A 22659-nucleotide genomic window follows, 5' to 3' on the forward strand; every position below is an offset into this window, starting at 1 on the left:
TTTTTTTTTTTTTTTTTTTGAGACAGAGTCTCGCTCTGTTGCCCAGGCTGGAGTGCAGTGGCGCGATCATTATGTACATTTTTAAATGAAAGTTTAATGAGTATCTACATCTCAGATTAGCACAGCAATTTTTTGAGGCATTTAGAAATTCCCAGGTATAGTACCATGGGCAGCTAAATGCTTTGGTGCAAGCGCAAGGTAGGATCAGAGGAACCTATGGTGAAATCCTATTAGCTGCGTAACTGTCGCCCACTAGCTGTGTAACTCTGAGCCAGTTGGTTAAGCGTGTAAAGTCTCATTTTCTTTACTTGTCAAATGGGGAGTAAAACAACCACCTCACAGGGTAGCTTAGAGAAGAAAGAGAAATTCATTATACAGAGCATCTTGCAATGTTTTGTTAATTATACTTGGAATCTTTTTTAAAAGGATGGCAGTAGACTGAATTACATTCCTGCATGGCAGTAGGCTGAATTCTTACCCAGTTCAATATCATCTGATATTGAATACAGCTCACTTCATATAGGATGAAGTGAATAGTCTAAGCCAGAGGAGTTGGCAAACTATAGGGCCTTCTGCCTGTGTTTGTAAGTAAAGTTTTCTTGCTAATTACCATGATTTGAGAAACATGACACTGTACCCCATAAATATGTACAATTATTTTATATCAATGATACATAAAAAGTTGTTTTATTGCAGCTCAGCCTTGTTTATTCATTTAAGTATTGTCTATGGTTGCTTTCATGCTATCATGGCAGATTAGTTGTGGCACAGACCTTGTGACCTGTAAAGCCTACAATATTTACTGTCTGGCCTTTTACAGGAAAAATTTAGCTACCCTTGGTCTAAGCTGTTGTCAGGGGATTGCTTAACTGATATTATGAAGTGTTGCAGTTTGCACAAATGAGAGGATCCATTTTAAGTGAATTGCTGTAGGAATAGACTACAGCATTACTTAGTTATTTTTGGGCTCACCAGAGAAGTCCAAGGATTATCTGTGATTAATGGTGAGATCCTCTGGAATAGTTGGGAATAAAAACCTAGGACTTACAGAAGGGCATTCGGACCAGACCAAAACCTCCTGTGGTTCAAGTACAGAGTAGGGAGAAACCAGGGAGTGATATTAGATTTATATGACATCCTTTATCAGCCTACAGCTATGGAAATTGTTCCAAGCATTCATTACAAAGTAGATTTAGTTATTCTTAAAAGGTCTTTATGAATCATCCTAAATCTTAAATTAAAAGATCGTAACCAGATATTACTATGTAGAGACCCTGGCATGTTTGCATTTTACCTGTTTATTAGAATTGCTGCTTCAGGTACCACAGCAGGCAAAACTAGACAAAGCTTCATGTGCTGCAAATGACTGAAGATCTGAAGCCATATTCCACTTAATGTAATCATTTTTAAAAATTATTTTAGAGACAGGGTTTCACCCTGTTGCCCAGGCTAGAGTGCAGTAGTGTGATCATAGCTCACAGCAGTCTCAGACTCTTGGGCTCAAGTGGTCCTTCCACCTCAGCCTTTGAGTAGCTAGGACTATAGGCATGCACCACCATGCCTGATTAATTTTTAAAATTTTGTAGAGATGGAGTCTTACTATGTTGCGAGACTGGTCTTGAACTCCTGGCCTCAAGCAATCCTCCCGTCTCAGCCTCCCAAAATGTTAAAATTATAGGCGTGAGCCACAGAGTCTGGCCTCAATTTAATAATTTTGATAGATTTAACATCAGATCAATTGCTGGCCTCTACTGGAAGTTCTGAGAAGTCTTTCATTTTTCATAATAAGTAATATTCTCCCATCCCAAAGTCTGCTTTTCTCCTTAATTGATCTTTGGGGAGTTAGACAATACAATCATCATTCCTGAGAGCTATTTGGTGCTTTAGAGTTTACAAAGTGCTTCCATTTACACAATTTTATTCAAATAACATAATCACCTTACAAGTTAGAAGGGTTGGAATCATCCCTATTTCATATTGATAACATCTTCAGGTTCTAGGAAGTTAAGCCACTTGCCTAAGGCCATACATCTCTAAAGGGTGAAGGAGGGACTTGATTTGTCTTCTGACTTCATATCCCATGTTTTCTCTGCCAAGCTATTTTGTCTGATGTTAACTCTCAGCCAAGTTTACTGAAAAATAACTAAAATATAAAGTCTGATTAGTTTTTAAAGTAAGCATCCAGAGAAGGGAACATAGAGACCTTTTCACCAGAAAGAAACACATATCTAGATCAGAGTTGGCAAATTGTTGGACCATGAGTCTCATCTGGTCTGCAGATGTGTTTGACTTAGCCTGTATAATATTGGCCTGTACATGGCTTTATTAAACAATTACATGGATTTAGCTGTCAAGTAACATCACAAATAAGTCCTGATTTCCAACTTCTTTAGAAAAGTCAGATCTGGCCACACTGTGCCCACATTCCTGCATGGCAGTAGGCTGAATTTAAACAATTGTCTCCTTTGGAGGGGGCATTTGCTTTCTAGTTTCTACAAGTCACTATCATTCCCTATTGCCTTCCCATTCAAACCTCACTTCAATCATTCAGGGTACCTATCTGACTCCTGGAAGCATTTGAGTTTGTGATCCCTGATCTAGACTAGGCTACTCATTTTGTGACATTAGAAGTAGTAAGCCAATTAGGCAGCACCAAGATTACAACTTGTTTTCCTGAGACAGAGCCCTTTTTTGGATCCTGGCTTCATGGCCAGATTATCATTACTGAAGAATAACAGAACAGCAAGGGAATAGTAATTAGAAATGCCAAAATGATGTACACTTTTAAATAAATGGATGTGGTTTTAGTGAGGGTCTGCTATATATTTTATATTTATGCCATATCAGCCACATTTAAAATATTTCATTATCAGACTAAACATCAGACTATGTATTGTATGTTTCAGTTTTGAAAACATGGGCCACTGTAAACTGAATGAATGAATTTCATTTTCTTGTGTTGGAGAAGTTGATTGGAGGGTGTATTTTTGAATGAATTTCAGCACTGAGACTGAGTTTCAGTTTTAGAAACAGAAGGTGCCTCATGTTAGATAATAGCACATGTTAAACAGAAACTGAGGGAAAGAGCAGTGATGGGGTATTGCAGGTGTATACTGAGAGACTGGAATGAGTGGACACAGGAGTGGACTAGCACTGCCAACCACAAGGAGGAACATGCAGAAGCTGAGTGAGAATAGGCAGTTTAAAGGAATTGACGGTGGGACCTACTCAGTGATGAGAAGGGGTGTCAGATATACAAATGAGCTGAGTGAGTATAGTGTTTATCACTTATTTTATTTTTATGTCAATAGCTTTTGAGGTACAGTGGTTTTTGGTTACATGGATGAATTGTATAGTGGTGAAGTCTGAGATTTTAGTGTACCTATCACCCGAGCAGTGTACATTGTACCCAATATGTAGTATTTTTTATTCCTCACCCTCCTTCATCCCCATTCTGTGTCCATTATATCACTCTGCATGCCTTTGCCTACCCGTAGCTTAACTCTCACCTATAAGTGAGAACATACAATATTTGGCTTTCCGTTCCTGAGTTACTTCGCTTAGAATAATGGCCTCTGGTTCCATCCAAGTTGCTGCAAAAGATGTTATTTTCTTCTTTTTTAATGGCTGAGCAGTATTCCATGGTGTATATATACCACATTTTCTTTAGCCACTCATTGGTTGATGGGAACTTAGCTTGGTTCCATATCTTTGCAATTGTGAATTGTGCTGCAATAAACATTTGTGTGCAGGTGTCTTTCTGATATAACTTCTTTTCCTTTAGGTAGATACCCAGTAGTGAGATTGCTGGATCAAATGGTAGAGATAGATTTTTAGTTCTTTAAGAAATCTCTGTACTATTTTCCATAGAGGTTGTACTAATTTATGTTCCCACCAGCAGTGTATAAGTGTTCTCTTTTCACCACATTGACACCAACATTTATTGTCTTTGGACTTTTCAATAATAGTCATTCTTGCAGGAGTAAGGTGATATCTCATTGAATCACTTATTTTTTGTGACGTGTGATTTCTAGGATGGATTATATAGTTCAAACTCAAGGGGATAAATTGTATCCTATTGAGTGAAAGAGCTAACTAGGGGAATTGCAAAAAATAACTAATAAACAATGAAGAGTAGAAAGTCTTGTTTTTTGAATGAACCCACAAAATGCATACAACAGAATATTTGATGAAAACATTTTCAGATTATGATGGCTGTTCTTGTTACTATTCATGCATTGAATAATTATTTATAGAAGTTTGCTAGGTGTAGGGCACCATACTGAGCATTGGGGAAAGGTCTCTGCCTTTGAGTTGCTTTTAACCAAGTTGGGGAGATAAAAAAGGAAGACATGGAATATTCTACATAAGGCAAGCCGATGTAAGTCAATGTTTTGGTGACTTAGGGAAAGAGACACCACTTCTCCTAGCTTGACTTTCTGAGGGATGAGGACCAGGGAGTTGAACTAGACCTGAGGGGATGAGTAGGATTTGAAATACCAGAGGAATGGTAGGAGTTTGTTTAGGGAGGGCCTTGACTCCCAGGTCAGATAATTTGCATTTCAAAGAGATGGTTTCCAAAACTGACCAAGTGAGCTTGGTGCTAAGATCATAATATACATTTAAAACTGTTTTGGCTACTCAGGAGGCTGAGGCATGAGATTCACTTGAACACAGGAGGCAGAAGTTGCAGTGAGCTGAGATCGCACCATTGCACTCCAGCCTGGGCAACAGAGTAAGACTCTGTCTCAGAAAAAACACAAAACCAAACCAAACCAAAGTGTTTTGGGATGGATTACTCTCAGTGGAATTTGTAAAATGCCTTTGTGAATAGCTGCAATTTAGAAAACAGCTTGCTCAGGAGAGAATCAAAACCTTCCTAAGGAGAAATAACCCCTCAGACTTGCACCTGGAGTCCACTTGGAGATTCTCCGAGGTATGACTTAGGATACACAGAGACTAATATATCAAATGAAGGAAAATGTACAGATGAGTGCCCACTGGTAATAGATTACAGTTGGAGAATCCCATTTTGCTAAAGATAGTATTGAGTCTGGAATGTTATTTAATTTTCGGTTCCTGTATAAGCCTATGAAAGTCACCTTATATTGGAGTCCTTATAAAGTCCCTCATGTTACAGGGTGCTGCTCAATTACCTTATTTTGAGCAGCAAACCACTTGAAGACACATTAGACTTAAATGACCTCATCAGAGCTATTTTTATTTGCTCATAGAGATGTAGCTGACATGATGGGTAAAAAAAAAGGCAAAGAAATAGAATGCAGTTTCTGTTATTATTCCTAGAGATATGAGTTTGTAATTGCAGGTGCTTGATATAATTTTAAACATGCCTTTTAAAGCAATGCAGCAGATATTTATATTGTGGATATTACAAACATACACCTCAGGACAAAAGGAAAGCTAACCTAATATGATTGGAATTCATGGTGTATGATAAGATTTCCAGCAAGGGTATATGTTAGTCCATTTTCATACTGCTATGAAGAAATACCTGAGAGTGGTTCCACATGGCTGGGGAGGCCTCACAATCATAGCAGTAGGTAAAGGAGGAGCAAAGGCACATCTTACATGGCAACAGGCAAGAGAGAGCATTCAGGAGAACTGCCCTTTATAAAACAGTCAGATCTCATGAGACTTATTCATTATTATGAGAAAACTCACCCCCATGATTCAGTTACCTCCCACAAGGTCCCTCCCATGACACATAGGGATTATGGGAGCTACAATTCAAGATGAGATTTGAGTGGGGACATAGCCAAACCATATTAGGGTAGATTCAGAAAATGTTTCTCTAACAATTTAGACAGATGCAAAGATGTAGTTTTTGGAAAACTATTTGATGACTTAAAGTTTAAGTGGAAATGAAGAGTCTGGATAAAACTCATGGAATTTATAGCGTTCCAAGAATATATAATTTTATAGAATATGGATAATTAAATTAACTGTATAATCATTAGGTTTGAACAAGTATTAATCCTGGAGACAGTGAAGGTTAATTTTACAGTCAATTTGAGTGGGCCATGGGGTGCCCAGATTAAACATTGTTTCTGGGTGTGTCTGTGAGGGTGTTTCTGGATGAGATTAGCATTTGAATTGGTGGACTCAGAAGATTTCCCTCCCGGTGAAGTTGGGCATCATCCAATCCATTGAGAACCTGAATAGAACAAAAGACAAAGGAAAGAGAAACTCACCCTTTTTGCTTCCTGCCTTTCTACTTGAGTTGGGACCTCTCATCTCATCTTCTCCTGTCGCTGGACTGGGATTTATAATTTGGCTCCCCTGGTTCTCAGGCCTTCGACACTTAGACTGAATTATACCACTGGCTTTCCTGGGATTCCACCTTGCAGATGGCAGATGATGGGATTTCTCAGACTCTATAATGGCATGAGCCAATTACTCATAATCTCTCTCTCCACTTCTCTCTCTCATTCTCTCCTTCCCTCTCTGTGCATATATTTGGTTCTGTTTCTTTGGACAACTCTGGCAAATACAGATGGTCATTATAAAGCAACTTTATTTTTATCACCCACTTTTGTTCTTTTAAATTTATTCTGTGCTCCTACTTATTATTGCTCTGGTTTGAAATTTAGACACAGCCTCATGGTTCTTCCAGTCACTTCTACTTCCACTGGAAGTACAGTCTGCTTAGTATATTTGTTCCAAACTTCAAAGTTTATTGAAGTTAAAGCTTCCCCTTTCTCCCAGTGCAGGACTGCTGCAGACAAGCCCTCATTAGTGGGAGATGTGCTGAGAAGCTCTTCTCTTTCCCACTCAGTGCTTTTACTTCCTCTCATCCTCTCCTAGCTTACTCCCCTTGAAGCATGGTGTGGTATGTCATCAGAGCGGGGAGAAGTGGGAGCTGAAAGCACTCACTGTCTTCTTGGGGCCTGGAAATCTCTCCCTCACCAGGGATCGCTCATCTGTGCTTGTTTTCCATGGATGAAAGCGTTTCTCCTGATTCGTCTCTCCTGATGCTTTGCTCAGCACTGCACACACCTCCAGTTTCCTTTTGATGAGGCCCCTTGCTTGCTTCTCAGCATTCATTTTTAAAACTGTGGAAAAATATTTGTAATACAAATTCATCATTTTAACTATTAAATTAAATTAATTTATTTTTGAGACAGGGTTTCACTCTGTTACCCAGGCTGAAGTGCAGTGGTGTAATAATGGCTCACTGCAGCCTTGACCTCCTGGGCTCAGGTGATTCTTCCACTTCAGCCTCCTGGGTGCCTGGGACCACAGACACACACCACCATGCCCAGCTAATTTTTGTATTTTTTGTAGAGACAGGGTTTTGCCATGTTGCCCAGGCTGGTCTCAAACTCCTGGGCTCAACCAACGCCCCTCCTCAGCCTCCCAAAGTGTTGAAATTACAGGCATGAGCCACCATGCCTGGCCATTTCAAGTATTTTAAAGTTATAGTTGTGTGTTTTTAAGTATATCTATAGTGTGGTGCAACCATCACCACCATATATCTTCAGAACTTTTTCATTTCCCCATACTGAACACTGAAACTGTACTCATTAAACACTAACCCTCCATTTGCTCCTCCCTCCAGCTCCTGGCAACCACCATTCTGCTTTCTGTTTCTATGAATCTGACTACTCTGGAACCTCACATAAGAGGAATCATACAATATTTGTCTTTATGTGACTGGTTGATTTCACTCATGTTGTAACATGTGTTCAAAATTTTCTTGTTTTTAGAGGCTGGATAATATCCACATTTTGTTTATTGGTTCATCTGTTGAAGGGTACTTGGGTTACTTCCATATTATAGCTGTTGTGAATAATGCTTCTATGAACATAGGTATGCAAATATCTGCTTGAGTCCCTGTTTTCAATTTTTGGGGTATATACCCATAAGTGTAATTGCTGGATTATATGACAATTCCATGTTTAATTTTTTGAGGAACAGTCACGCTGTCTTCCATAGTGGCGGTATCATTTTACATTCCCATGGGTTCCAATTTCTGCATGTCCTAGCCAACACTTGTTCTTTTCTGTTTTTTATTTGTTTGTTTTATAATAGCAATCCTAATGGGTGTGAAGTTGTATCTCATTGTGGTTTTGATTGGCATTTCCCTAGTGACTGGTGATGTTGAGCATTTATTCATGTGCTTTTTGGCTATTTGTATATCTTCTTTGGAGAAACGTCTATTCAAGTCCTTTGCCTGCTTTCTAATTTGATTGTTTGTTTTTATTGTTGAGCATCAGCATTCTTGGGTAGAATCTCTGGTGACCCTGTGCTGGTCCCTGTGTGCCCCATCATCAGGGCCGGGGAAGCACACAGATGGCACACTCCAGTGGAGGAACTGAGGAGAGCTTGGTGGAGAGATTATTCTCAGAAGTGTGGGCAGTGTTGAGATACCAACAAGGGATGTTGAAATGCCTTGTGGAACAGTGTAGAGTCATTATTGCCTCTGGGCCTGAGGGGGCAACGACAAGGCATGAGGACAGAGAGCCTAGAGAGAGCTACATCTGCAGGAGAGGACTGCCCAGCAGAAGCTGTCGACTTCTCTAGAACCTGTGCTAACCTTCCTCGCTCTTGTCTTCTGCAGGTGCCTCCCATTGGACAAATGTAGCTGGAAGTCTGTGATTCTTTCCATCAAGGTCAGCCTCTTGGGCATAGAGCAGGATGGTAACAGGTGGAGGCTGGGTCTACAGTGGTAGACAAGATATATCCAGCACAGGAGTGGAATTCCTCTTTGGTCCACAGGATCTTCTACCCATTGTTGGGAGTGCAGTTACTTCTCAAACCACAGGCTTTCCTCTGCTGCCCTAGGCTGCTTCAGTGAATCACTTACCCTTTAGGGTTCTAAAGAGTGTGAGTTAGTTGCTTTCCACCACAACCAGGAAACATGTGAGCTCTAAAAATTCCACTGAAGCTCCTTACTCTAGGCTTGAGGTGAGGGACAAATTCTTCCCCAGTATCTTCTTCTTGCAGGAAAGAGGAGACTCATAGCACACCAGTAACTGTCTCCAAATAGTCTTCTGTAATCTCCAACTACCTAGACTTTTATGCCCTCAGTATAGGTGAGGAGAAGGGTAAAAGTCAGGAAACTGCAAGCTTTACACCATACTTTCACACCTCATTGTGGAATATGCTGGCTATGGGCTAGGAACTTGAGCAGAAACTGGGGCTGAATTGGTTCTTTTTTAACATCCTGTAACAAACATCATATGCAGTCCATATCCCTAAAAGTTTGTATATTTTGGTAAATACAAACACATTTTTAAGAAAGTCATCTGAGTGAGAAATGGGAAAGATTGCTTTATATTTGGGATTACTTCATATTTGGGGATATAAGATACGCTTTCTTTGACATTTTTCCAATGTAGAAACACAGGCCAAATAGGATAACTCATGAATTCCATGAAATTTATCCAAGTATCTCTTAGCTTTATATAGCTAAAAACTAAATTAGGTAAATGAAAATATTTCAACATTTGGTAAGGTGTGCCTAAATTAAAGTTCACACTAGAAACATTCTTGTTTAATTTCAGGTGAGTTCAATAGAGTAGTTTCGTTGGCATAAATAATTTCACATCTAACTGTTTATACTTTTAAATAAATTTTACTTGTGAAGGCCTAATTTCTGAATCTAGTTTAGAATAAACCTCTAGTCATTTTTTTTTTCTTATGTATGTGATCCCCAAAGCACATGTGTCCTAGGAATCAGTTTTCTGATCTAATCAGAGAACCAGTGGAGAAAGGAGGAACCTGTCATCTCCATGCAGAAGCAAGGGATTAAGCTGTCATTTCTCAAAGCCTTTCTCCAGTGCTTGCCCCATGAGTTTCAGGTTTTAAATGAGTTTAGTGGAATTCTGCAGTCTTAACATATTACACATATCCATGACTTTAGTAAATTACAGGTACTAACTTTTGTCCTTTCTGGTGCAGATGTGTTATCATTTTGCTGTGTTTTGTTTTATAATGTCAGCCTTCTCTGTGTTATTAATGTAGTGTCATGTGCTACCATTTTAGGTAAAAAGCTTTTTCTGTTGTTTCCTATGAATCTCCTAGGAATGGACCCATTTGGGGAACCAGACTGTTCATTCTTTCCTTTCCCTCTTTTCTCTTCTTCCATTCCTTCAAAGTATTGGTTGAGATGCTATATTATGTGTCACAGGCATTGTTCCAGGTACTGGAGAATCTGAAATGAAACACAAAGTCCCCCTGCTCTAGGAGCTTGCCATCCAGTGGAGAAGAAAGCAACAAGTAACAAAACAAAACAAAAACAAAAAAACTGCCACATGATATACATGTCAGATAGGAGACACATGGTATAATGAGAACACCACAGAGGGACCTAATGGGGTGACCCAAGCTGGGGCCTGAGGGTTTATGAGGCAATAGTTCCATAACCAAGAAGAAGAAAGGCAACCCTGGGCGGAGAGTACAGCATGGGAAGGCCAAGACCAGGGAATCCCTGGCATTTGAGCAGTCAACAATCTCAGCGTCAGCCATGTCCATGGTGTGGTACACTCGTACTTTTGCTGGGGTATAAATTTTAAATTCATGCCCTGGGTGGCCAGCGTGCAGGAGCAAGTCACTTAATGGGGGGGTGGGGGGGGGGGGGGGGGCATGTGCGAGCCCAGCTGGCTGCTGATATCTGCTTCTCTGTTTGGCTCTGTCTTTTGCTTGCCATCCTAGATGCAATAACTTCTATGAAACGAAAGCAAGAACTTTCTGTCCTGTCTTAGTGACAAATGGTCATCTTATGAGAGTTGAAAGGTTAAATTGTCACATGAGTATATGCACAGGAAATGTGATTTGGGGGAGAAACAAGTGCCTCTGCAAACATTTTTGTATTTGGGAAGTGGGGGTAATTGCAAGGTTTCTGCCTGCAGCCAGAGGGAGGATGCTGCATACATCATGTTGTGTGAAGAGACAGGGGGCATTGGAGGAAGAGCAGGTTTGTGCAAGATAAGGGGGAAGAGGGAAAGGGAAAGGAGGGAGAAGAAAGATGGAAGGAGATGATGAATTCTGCTGAGTTTGAAGAGAAATCCAGGCCAGAAGTGCTATTTAGGAAGGCATTGGTGCTGCATGGTAGTGGAAGTCACAGGAGTGGACTAGGTCATTTGAAGAATGCACAGAGAGATGAGAAGGCTAAGGAAAAATCTGACGTACAGCACAAGGCATTTTTAGGGTAGTGAAACTATTCTGTATGATACTGTGGATATGGTAGATAAATGACATTATATAACTGTCAAAACTCATAGAACTACATAACACAAAGAAAACTCTATTGTGAATTTTGGAATTTAGTTAATAATAATGTATCAATATTGGTTTATCAGTTATAACAAATGTACCACCAGAATGCAAGCGGTTAATAATAGGAGAAATTGTGCAGTGTGGGGAGAGGTGAACATTATAGGAGCTCTGTATTTTCTGTGTAATTTTTCTGTAAACCTGAAACTGCTCTAAAAATAAAGTCTATTAATTAAAAAAAAAGCCAGTGAGGATCAGTTATGGGCATAGCAACTTTACTTCTGCAGAATCTCCTTGGTGAGAGTGCTTTTTTCGGGCTTACATAATACAGTTAAAAGAGAGAAAAATAACACTCCCCTCACAGAGAAATAATCAGTCGAACAAATCGCTAGTTATCAGAATGCAGGCTGTAGTACATCCTGTTTTTCTAACTCTTCTAAATTTACTAGTAAAGCAACCCAAATTGCATGGAGGAGGGGAGGTCATTGCTTGCTGTCAAGGCTGCACTAATGACATTAGGGTGGCATTAGAGTACCAGGGCTCTCCTAGTCCTCACTACACCACATTTTGAATGAGTTTTGCTTGGGCAAGGGTTGAGGGTGAGGTGGCGGGAGAGGGAAGGAGAGAGAGAATCTGTGCTTTGTCCTGTTACCTGAACCAGACTCAACTGTCAAACATTTTTAGTGTCATTTTCCTGTGCTCATGGAATCCTGAGAGTGTAGCACTACCATGGGGAGGCAGGGAGCCAACAGGTATAGCTGGCTTATCGAAGCGTTTCTTCCTTCCCGTCTGTGCACAGTGTAAGCGGCACAGTTCACAGAGTCCACTCCCATTTTCTCTCTTCTGGCTTTGGGTCAGAGTTCAAGTGGCAGCCGAGTGGTTTCTTGTGATCTGCTGAGGTCAATTTCTGATAATTAGAAGTTACGGGTGATGACGCCTGTTATTGTAACCTGCAGCCACACCACCTTTCTCTGGTTCTGAGACAATGTGTAGTAGAAATGGTTATTTGTTCATCGAGCTGGTCCCCACAAGTCACACCCAAAGAGGCCTTTTCATGGCCCTGCACACACTGATGGCTGTTTCAGGTAGATAAGCCCAGCAGTATGGAAACCCGGATATCTCCCATTCTGTGTGAAGGAGCTAAATAGTTTCTGGAATTTAACTAGATTAGAACCTCAAGTGATGCATTAGAGGTCTGAAGAAGCATGCCAATCATGACCTTTATCTTCCATTTAATGAACCCTTGGAGTGGAGCCTTTAGAAAGAGGAAACAGCAGAGAGAGGGCCTTACCTTGTGGCCCATGCAGTGACATTTCAGGAGCTGCAGAAAGGGTGCCTTTGCCTCCCAGAAAGTTCCCTGAGGCTGATTCCTTTAATTCTATATTTAATGTTTCGTTTAGTAACATTTTAGATTGAGGATTATCGTTTTATGTTAAAATATAAATATCTTCTGGGTATTACTCTTTTCAGTTATAGCCTTTATGGTAAATGAGTTGCCAAGAGCTCAGACTTTGATAAGGCAAATGGAAGAGAAAGCATGAGGGCTTGGTGGGTGGGAGTGGTGGAGAGTGATATGGAACGAGAAAGAAAGTGAAAACTGAGGCCAGAGGAGAAGAAACTGCCTATTTATTCAGTTTTTCCTGGGAGTTTCGTTGAGAAGAATGGAGCAGTGTGTGTGTGTGTGTGTGTGCATGTGATATGAGATTGCTTGTGTGCATATGTGCATGTGTGTATGTGTATGTGTTGAATGATACTGTGGGAAGGTTGGGATAAGAGATGATAGCTGGGAAGAGCCAGAATGCAATCTTCTCAACTAACATTCCTCTTCTTAGAATGATGCTTGGTTCCCTGGAGAATTTATGATCATGAGTGTCAAATGTGTGAGGTGTGTGTGTAGGGAGGCAGGCAATACACTGTGGTGGTTTCATAGATGTCCAAGATGCTGCTACCTTTGTAAAATCATTATTTGTCCCTTCATCTCTATCCTGTTAGGTACCAGTGTATTTATTGCCCACCAGAACTACTTCCTCTCATCATGGGGGCCTCCTGTTTTTGAGGCAACGTGGGAAATTAGGACTGATGACGCTGCATCAGAAAAGCTTTTGTTTTCACTTGGTTTAAGTCTGATAGAGAAGTTGGCTGCATAGCACCTCCATAGGAGGACAGTTGCTCCAATGATTTAAAATGAATTTGTCCTCTGACTCAACTCTCCACAGTTAGCATGTGTTCATTCACCCACTCCTTTTTATGGTCCTTGGATTCACCCAATCCAAGGTGAACTACTTCCTTACCTCTGTGTCCTCACTGTCTTACAATCTTCATCAAACAGACGACACACTCAGCGAAGATGTGGGTGGGAATGTAACCCACCCACATGATTGTGAATCACCTAGAGACTGGTGGCAGAAGAAAATCACTGCCACCCTAAGCCTTGAGTGGCCAGAGGAGAGAGACACATTCATTTTTAGAACTAGTGAGAGCTACAGCTCTGGCAAGGAACCTCCCAACAGGAGTTGTGGCCATAGGTAGGAGAACTCAAGACCATTACCTGTCAAGGAAAGATCAGAGAGGAACCAGTATCCTGATCTTTCTCTATTCAGCTGATACTTCCCATTGGTGGAAGCCCAAGAGAAACACAAGACCAGGGTCCCTAAAGGTCAGCTTCCCAAGGCACAGAGCAGGACACAGAAAGGTGGTGCATCATACTCGAGGGGCAAAAAAGCTGGCATCATCTCACTTTCTCCATGTATAAAATGAAGATGTAAACTGCCAGGATTAAATGTGATCTACATACCAGCATTTAGCACAGCACCTGGACAATTAAAAGGACCCTATAAATGTAGTTTAGTAGTAGCAGTGATAGTAACATTAGAACATTTTTACTACATTTTAGCTATATCATAACTAAGTGGCTCTCCCTGTAGCCTAATAATTAACATCCCTTATCATATCCTAAAATTTGTAAGAAATAATCTTAAGTGAGACTTGTTTTGTGATATTCATACCTATAGATATGAATGTATAGCTACATGTTCCTTTAATTTAGACAGAAATGTACAGAGTTGTAATTTCATGATTTCAATTCTACAGAATTCTATAGATTAGATGTGTAAGGCATTGAAGCCCTAATGGATACCATAACAAAGAAATAGCCCGTCTTTTAATCTCTCCATGATTAGCATCTGCCTTAGTGCAGATTCTGGAAAGGAGGGGATGGACCATGAACTTTAAATTGCATATATAGATGTGGCTATGGAAATAATATAGAACCAACATTCCTCCCTTTCTTCCCTCTTCTACATATTATATATGTAATACATATGTGTGTGTGTATGCATATCCACAGAATGTGTGAATTTCAGGAAAAAACAAGATAAAACAGATTCCATAGGTAGTGCAGTCACACGTAGCTGAAAAACCTGTATGAGTTATCAATTACATATTTGTTTGGACCAAATTCCTGCAAATCATTAAATATACAAATTGCCACTTTCATTGTTAAATTACCCAAAGTATAATCTCAAATAACCTCTGACCTCCTGGAGTTGATGACAATTTTATACTGAAAATAGAATTTTTTTTGTACATGTATAGTGTATCTTAAATTACCTAAAAGAAAGATGATGCCAGAGTAGTTAAGGAGGGAGGTTTCAGTTTTGGCCAAGTTTCTAGCATTTTAATTGCGATACTTTGCACCCCATGGATACCTGTGAGTGCAAAGATGTCTGCTTTGTTTGGAAATATATTTATTTTTATTGTCTTCCCACTTTTGTTTTAGATTCAAGGGATCCATGTGCAGGTTTGTTATCTGGCTATGCTGTGTGATGCTGAGGCTTGGGGTACGAATGATCTTGCCACCCAGCTACTGATCATAGTTGTTTCTAGTTGTAGAAGAAAAAATGAATGAGACTCAATTTAACACTGGTAATATCCCTTCTTTCCCAGGGAAATTTAGTGAGTTGAAAGTTGCAAAAGTAATGCTGTTAGTGTTAGTCGCTTTTCAAAAGTGTTTTGCCATTTAATATTCCTTTTTGGGGTCTTCTGTGTGGTCATATGGGCCTACTGTATTATACTTGGAAGAGATCAGTGAAGTTATATGGTTTAAACTTTCACTTTATGAATGAGCAAACTGGTGTTCACAGGGGCAACGTGACTTATTCGAGGTCGTAATAGTGGTGAGCTGGAGAACAACCTGCTATCACTTTATTTCCTTTTTTTTTTTTTTTTATCTTGGAGACTTTTATTGAAAGGAACTATTCAAACTTTAAAGGTCCATATTTCTGAGTTCTGAGTATTCTAATTTGGTTATTCATCAAAAATATACACAGTTCCTACTCTCATGGAGCAGTAGTTGATTTATGAATGTGTGCATATGTATCCTGTTTACAAGTCATCATAACTAAGTTAACTTAGTTAAGCTAGTTAACTTTTCAGAGCCTTAAGTTTCTTGTAGGCCCAGCAAGTTTTATTGGAAAAAAATGGGCTTTGAAGGCAGAGAGGTGTGGTGTTTTTCTGTTTACTAGCTGTGTAAGTAACTCATAGAGGAATAATAGCCTCCTCCTTGGGTTGTTTAGAGGGTAAAATGAGGTAACTTACATAAAGTACCTGGTTTATGCATTCCTACTATATCTGTAAGTTGGAGATGACACTGTGCAACCTATTTACCACGTGGCATTGTGATTACTATGGAGACAGTGGTTGGAAAAGGGCACTGTGAACAGTGAAGTGCTACTGTCACATCACTTATCGAGGGATTTTTTTTTTTGTTTACTTAGTTATTTTAAAGTAAGCTTTCTATTGAAGGACAACATGCACACAGAAAACTATACAGAGTGTACAACTCTATGAATTTTCACAGAGTGAACACACTTGTATAACCAGAACCTAGATAATAAAATAGAACCTCCTAGAAGGCCCCAGGGTACCCTTTTCCAGTCACTGCCTCATCTCAAAGATAATTATCCTAACTTCTAACTCCTAGATTAATTTCTCCCATTTTGGAACTCTTAACTAATGGAATTATACAGAATGTTCTCTTCCCTTTCTGGCTTCTTTGACTCCTATTATGTTTGACAGGTTGATCCATTTTTTTCTGTGTAGTTGTGGTTCATTCATTCTCATGGCTCTAGAGCAGGGGTCCCCAAACCCCGGTATGGTCTGTGGCTTGTTAGGAACCAGGCCCCACAGCAGGAGGTGAACAGTGTGCAAGTGAGCAAAGCTTCATCTGTATTTACAGTCACTCCCCATCACTCACATTACCACCTGAGCTCCACCTCCTGTCAGATCAGTGGCGGCATTAGATTCTCATAGGCGTGCAAAACCCTATTGTGAACTGCATGTGTGAGGGATCTAGGTTACATGCTCCTTATAAGAATCTAATGACTGATGATCTGTCACTGTCTCCTATCACCCCCAGATGGGACCATGTAGTTGCAGGAAAACAGCTCAGGGCTTCCACTGATTCTTCATTATGGCGAGTTGTATAATTGTTTCATTATATATTACAATGTAATCATAATAAAAATAAAGTGTACAATAAATGTAATGTGCTTAAATCATCCCGAAACCATCCCCTGGTCCATGGAAAAATTGTCTTCCACAAAACCAGTCCCTGGTGCCAAAAATGTTGGCGACTGCTACTCTAGAGTGTTCTCTTGTACCCCACAATTTATGTATCTGTTCTTCAGTTGATGGGCTTGTGGGTTGTTTCTAATTTTTGGCTTTTATGAATAGTGCTGCCATGAACATTCTTATATGTGTCTTTTGAGAACATACGCATGCATTTTTGTTGTGTATATATCTTGAAATAAAATTTCTGGGTGGTAGGATGGGTATACAAAGTTTTGGTTTTAATAAATACTGACAAATAATTTTCCAAAGTATTTGTTCCAATTTACATGACTACAAATAGAATATTTTTTAACATCTGTAAAATTGTTACAGTCATAGTGGGGATGTACAAAAATACAGCTTGAATCATTGAAAACTGGGTTTATGTTTTTCTCTTTTGTTGACATTCTATTTTAGTTATGTTCTTAGATTGCATGGAATAGAGCCTCACTTCCAGTAACTTAGTTCGTGGGGAAGAAGGGTGTTATTGTAAAGATTCTTATGCATATAAACTCAGAAAAAGCTAAACAGTGAAGCTTTAAAAAGGCCAGAAAATGTACAGGTTCCAGGCTGTGGGATCTTGAGTGTTCTGCTCTTTAGGATTGATTCTGGTATCCTGAGGGTCTGTCCATTCTTGTGGGGCCTGTATTCAGCAGGCAGGTACCATAAGGTACTGCTGTAGGCCAGCATCCTTTCTGAGTGAGCATCTGTTTTGGTTGGTTGCTCCTCTACCATGCACTTTGCTAAACATTTGGTCATCATCCTGCTTAAGGGGAGCCCATATTTGCAATCACGTGTCAGGATTTCCAGCCTTCTGTGTGAACTATGTACCATTTCTAAGCAATCAACTTCTAGGAGTTACCTGCTCTCATCAGTTCCCAAGGAGTAGATGCATGTACTGTCCACCCTTCTAGATTTAAAGGTTGTTTCATACTCTTTGTTTATACTAGATGTTAAATGAACTACACAGAACCATAAGAAAGTCATAAGAAAACTTTAGCAATCACAATTTTTAACTAATAATGTGAGTTTTAAAATAATAGACATATAATTCTTAATGTAAACTACTGAGACTACTTTACAAAATTTTTTTAATATCTTAAAAACAAGGGGCACTTCTTGCCATTTTGTGCTAACTTAGTCTTTATCGGTTGAACCAGTTTTGGGCAAGGAAGGAATTCGCTATAGGGAGCAGGGAAGACAGATCTAAACGGTTCTGCACTTATGAGCAAATTAATGAATAATGGAGATGTTCCTTATGGAACCCAGGCATGAAAACCATCCTTGGACCTGTCACATCTTGGAGTTATGTGCTGAAATCTTTTATTGGTTCGTTGACTTTAGTTGTAGTTTAGGAAGTGATAGCCAGAAACTTGAAACTTGAACTCTTGCTTCTAGCTTTTAGACCTTCTACTTAAGACAGAAGAACTACATATTTCACCTCATCTAACTTCTAGTATTTCAGATAATTTCTTCTCAGATACTTTTTTTGGCTCAACCTATGCTTAATATTTTTCGCTAATGTTCACTCTGTCATCATTAAACTGGTTTGCAGATGAATATATGGCCTATGCAGAAGAATATATGGTCTATGCAAATAACTTCTCACTGTACATTCTCTATACAGACCTATACAAATATTTTCATAAAACTTCTGAGCTGGAGGTGGAACTATTACAAAATGTTGTGGTTGGAAAAGGTTGATGGATTGAGATTATTCCTCAAGACCTCTTTCCACCACAAAACTGAAGATCCTAATTAGAGAATCCATTAGAAGGAACTTGACCAAGTCTGTGGCTTAATTTATGCCTCAAAGGAAAGTGATTAATATTATTCAATGCATGCATGAGACCAGAAATTCTTATTTGAATAAGTTTTCCAACTTATAGTGTAATTAAAAACTGAAACTAAACTGTCATTTCACTGCTATATTCCTATAAATTGAATTAAACTTTAAGCATTATTTAAGGATTCAACGTGATATATTTAGCTTTTTTTTTTTTTTTTTAAAGCAAGTCTGGAAGCTGGGCCAATTTCTATAAATGTTCTGCTCAGTAGCTAGCCTTTTGTGGAAACTCAATAGATCTTAAACACTTGGTTCATTTAAGTTACTCTTCTTTTTGTTTTCAAGAAAGATTGAGAAGAGTTACAGGGAAGTTTAGTGGAGTAGTCATTCAGTTCTTTGATGGATCACTTGCATGTGCCAATGCCAGGGAACATTTAACTGATTAAAACCTTCTGAATGAATTTGTTATTTGGGGGTACTCTTTGAATGAATATCTTTATTGCATTGACTGTGTCCTGCTAATATGACTTAGGCTTACTTCCAACATTAATTCTAAAGAGGCTCTGGCTAACTTATCTGTAGAATGTGCGTCCAAGTCAAGTTCGTGATGTATTTGGTTAAAAAAAATCTTTGTGGCTCTTGAAAGAAATACAAAGATTTAGTAGTCAGTATTGTTTATAAAGTCTAGGGTGGTCATGTTTAAATAATAAATCTAAGAATTAGATGAGTACTGTTACACATTTTTTGTTAATAAATCTTAAATACTGGAAAGAATAGATTTAAGAAAAATATTCCAACATTGAAAACCCAAGTATCTAAACATATTTCAGTCTCACATACCAAAAAAATATGAATTTATAGCATTTTTGGTCAGGATAAACACCTCCTGCATCTTATTGTATAAGAGGTATTTTGAATGAAAATAGACATGCCATGTCAGACTGATTATTTGAAATTTAAGTTCTATTTTCAATTTTAGGTTCTTAAAAAAGGTCCAACTTACCCAATGAACATAAAAGTGTTTACTGCTAATTTAGCTGCTGCTGCAGAACATGAAAGGAAATCATGAGGCCGTTAACACATCTAGAAATAGTCATTTTCTAGCTTTCGGTTCCTAAGATAGCTTAGTGAAAATAAAATATTCAGACAAGGCAGGGTAGGGCGGTGAGTTTTTAAAGGATTTTCTTTTTAAATTTTCCTTCCTTCCACCCTTGCTCCCTCACTTCCACTCTCCTTTATTTCTCCTTTGTGTGTGTGTTAACTTAGAACTTCACTTCAAGATCTTCTGAGTGCTAAGTGATGGGGCAGTGAGGTATACACTTTATTTCCCTACATAGGCAATGAGTAAAAAAGTTGTGAAATTATGGCAAATTCACTAGTGGATTACAAAGGTGAAAATGCCCTTCTTGTACCAGCGTTAATATGATCTCCAGCCATCCATATGCAGCAGATCATGCTCACTCTGTTGATGGCAAAGGAAAGTTCTCTTTGAGGCCTTGTAATGGAAACTGCACATCATGTCTGGAAAGTCCCTCCAGGCTATTATTCAAGAAGTCTTTCTTTCACACTTCAGTTTCTTCATTGTATGATATGTGTTGATTGCCTACCCTACGTAGACCCTGTGTTAGGTCCTGCAATCCTGTTCACAAGGAGATTATAGTCTTGAGGGGAAGGCAGACGTTCATTAAAGACTCACCCCAGTGCTGACGAACACTGGGATAAAAAAGTATGGGGCACTGTGAATGTGTAACAGGTGTAGGCGGTGGTCAGGGAAGGCTGAGACTGGTTAACTGGGCAGACGCAAAGGGTTGCAGGCAACTCTCCTGAGGTGGAGAGGCAAGGCTGGTGGCAGGGGCAGGGAAGTTGTGGAGAGTCGATATCACAAAAGGCAATGCTGAAAGATGCCAGGGGACTGAGGACTTCTTTCAGCTGAGCAACAGTGCACATTTCTTCCACTCGGACTTTTCCTTTTCTAATTAAAAAAATGGGGACATTCACATCTTGATAACACAGTTAATGTGTGAATATAATAACTGCTTAATAAATCCTTGTTGAAATAGGAATGCTGATTAAGGCACTTAGGCCAGCAGCTGAAGGAGGCTTAATATATTCAGAGATGATTCCTAGGTATCTAGAAAAGGGTATTTTAAACTAAGAGAAAAGAGAGGCAGTTTACCAGTTTCTCCCCTTCAAGGGAAACAACATAAAAGGACTGGAGTGGTTAAAAGATGGGGTGAGAAGTCTGGTGACAGAAAACGTGAGAAAATGAAGTTTGTGATGTTTTTATGCAGAAGTAAGTTATCATTATTGTTGGGTGATAATGGCATTAATTTTCTGAAGACGGGCAACTCCTTTCATCCCATTAAATGAGTATGTGTGTGGGCATGTGTGCTTGCATACTTAAGGCTAAATTAATTTTTGGTACAATAGGGTAGGGTTGCCAGATTTGGTAAATGAAAATACAAGACATCTAGATAATTTGAATTTCAAGTAAACAAAGAATAATTTTTGGAGTATATATATATGCCCCAAATACCGTACTAGAGGGAAATTTTCCTATAAGAACTCTGGAGGCGTGTTGCCTCATTTCCCCCATGTTTTTAATCATTGCATGTATAATGTTTATATTTATGTCTATTCTCAGTTATTTCTGCCACATATATTTTTAGAATCTAAATTTTCCCAACAGTCTGGAACCTTTGATGGGTGTATATAACGTGATGAAGGATTCTCTTCCTGGAGAGGCTGCTGATTTATAGCCAAGATTCTGTCTTCGTGCTCTGGGCTTCCATCTCTCTAGTGTTAATATTTCAAGAATGAGACTAGAGCATTTTGCTTACTTTAGTGCCCGCTGGAGCAACAGAAAGCTGCCTTTGCTGCAAAGGACCCTGTAGAATGATTGTTGATCTGCTTTCTAGAAACTGAGCTGTGCCCAAAGCCTCTTACCAGTTTCTAAAGGCACCTGTTTCCCTTTTCTTAGGAAGGTTCTTTAGGTGAGCGATAGTCACCCCTACATCTCTGTAATACCAAGTGAGCAGCTTGTTGTATGTGGATACCATGAAATAGAAACAGATTCATGAAGATAAGGATTAGAAGGTAATTTTTAGATTACAGAAACAGATTCATGAATATAAGGATTAGGATTTGTGAATGAAAACAACTGTTGCTTTGGATGGCTGGATTTAAAAATGTTCCTCAATATTGGTGATGTGGTATTTTAATTAAAAAATAGGATCAGATCAGGACACGCAGAAGAAGCTATCATATGCATAATGATCTGCTTTTCCAGGAAATGAGTATATTTAGGGGTCAGCATTGAGCTCACCACACATGATAAAAAATAAAACTCATTGGAAATATAGAAATTGGCCACCTAAAAATTGAGTCAAAATGTGTTTTAACCACCCCACCCCCCTCTTGATTGTTTTTATTCACTTCTGATAACCTACTGGCTGTTTAGTTATATTTTGTGGTTGTTTTGGCTGTCACGAACTCATACAGAATAGCCAGAATTATCAGTCTCATCAGGGACCACAAACACATAATGTGTGTAATTCAGTACACGTATTAAAAAATAGCTAATTTACAGTATTACAAACACAAAGGAGCCTACTGATGTGAAGTTTCAGTGAAACAGTTCAAAGAAATGATGTTAATTAAATATCACTATTTCTCAAAGTAAAGGATGTCATTGTATTAGTAGAATGTTAACTCTGTCTTTTATGGGTCAGTTATATCAATTTCATCATAAACCCCCTTCAAAAACGTGCATTTTAGCACTTGGATGTAGTCTGGTCTGTGTTTCATTAAGCATTTGTTTAAAGTTCAGATTCCAGCTCTCTTGCTCCACAACCATTGATATTTCTCAATTTATCTATGATTTACACCCTGACTGCCTCCATAAAAGATACCGTGTTTATAAGAAAGACATATGCAATTAGATAATAATTTGAACACTTGTACAGGGAGAGGGAAATAAATATGCCACTCAAACATAGGCTAATACATTCATTAAAAGTGAGTAC

General features: G+C 39.0%; 1 protein-coding gene across 2 annotated transcripts in view; it reads left to right on the forward strand.

Annotated features, from left to right (window-relative positions):
- The window catches only part of PLCL1 (phospholipase C like 1 (inactive)), a 347991-nt gene that overhangs the window by 184689 nt on the left and 140643 nt on the right, over positions 1-22659 (forward strand). The window contains exon 2 of one of the 2 annotated variants that reach the window (XM_025404716.1): positions 16655-16711. The exons of the other annotated variant lie outside the window; for it this stretch is intronic. Coding sequence (XP_025260501.1) covers positions 16709-16711 — 3 coding nt within the window. The 5' untranslated portion in view covers positions 16655-16708. The remainder of the gene's footprint in view (positions 1-16654; positions 16712-22659) is intronic. 2 annotated transcript variants of the gene reach the window in all.

This window comes from Theropithecus gelada, chromosome 12 (genome assembly GCF_003255815.1).
Source record: "Theropithecus gelada isolate Dixy chromosome 12, Tgel_1.0, whole genome shotgun sequence".
Taxonomy (NCBI): Eukaryota; Metazoa; Chordata; class Mammalia; order Primates; family Cercopithecidae; genus Theropithecus; species Theropithecus gelada.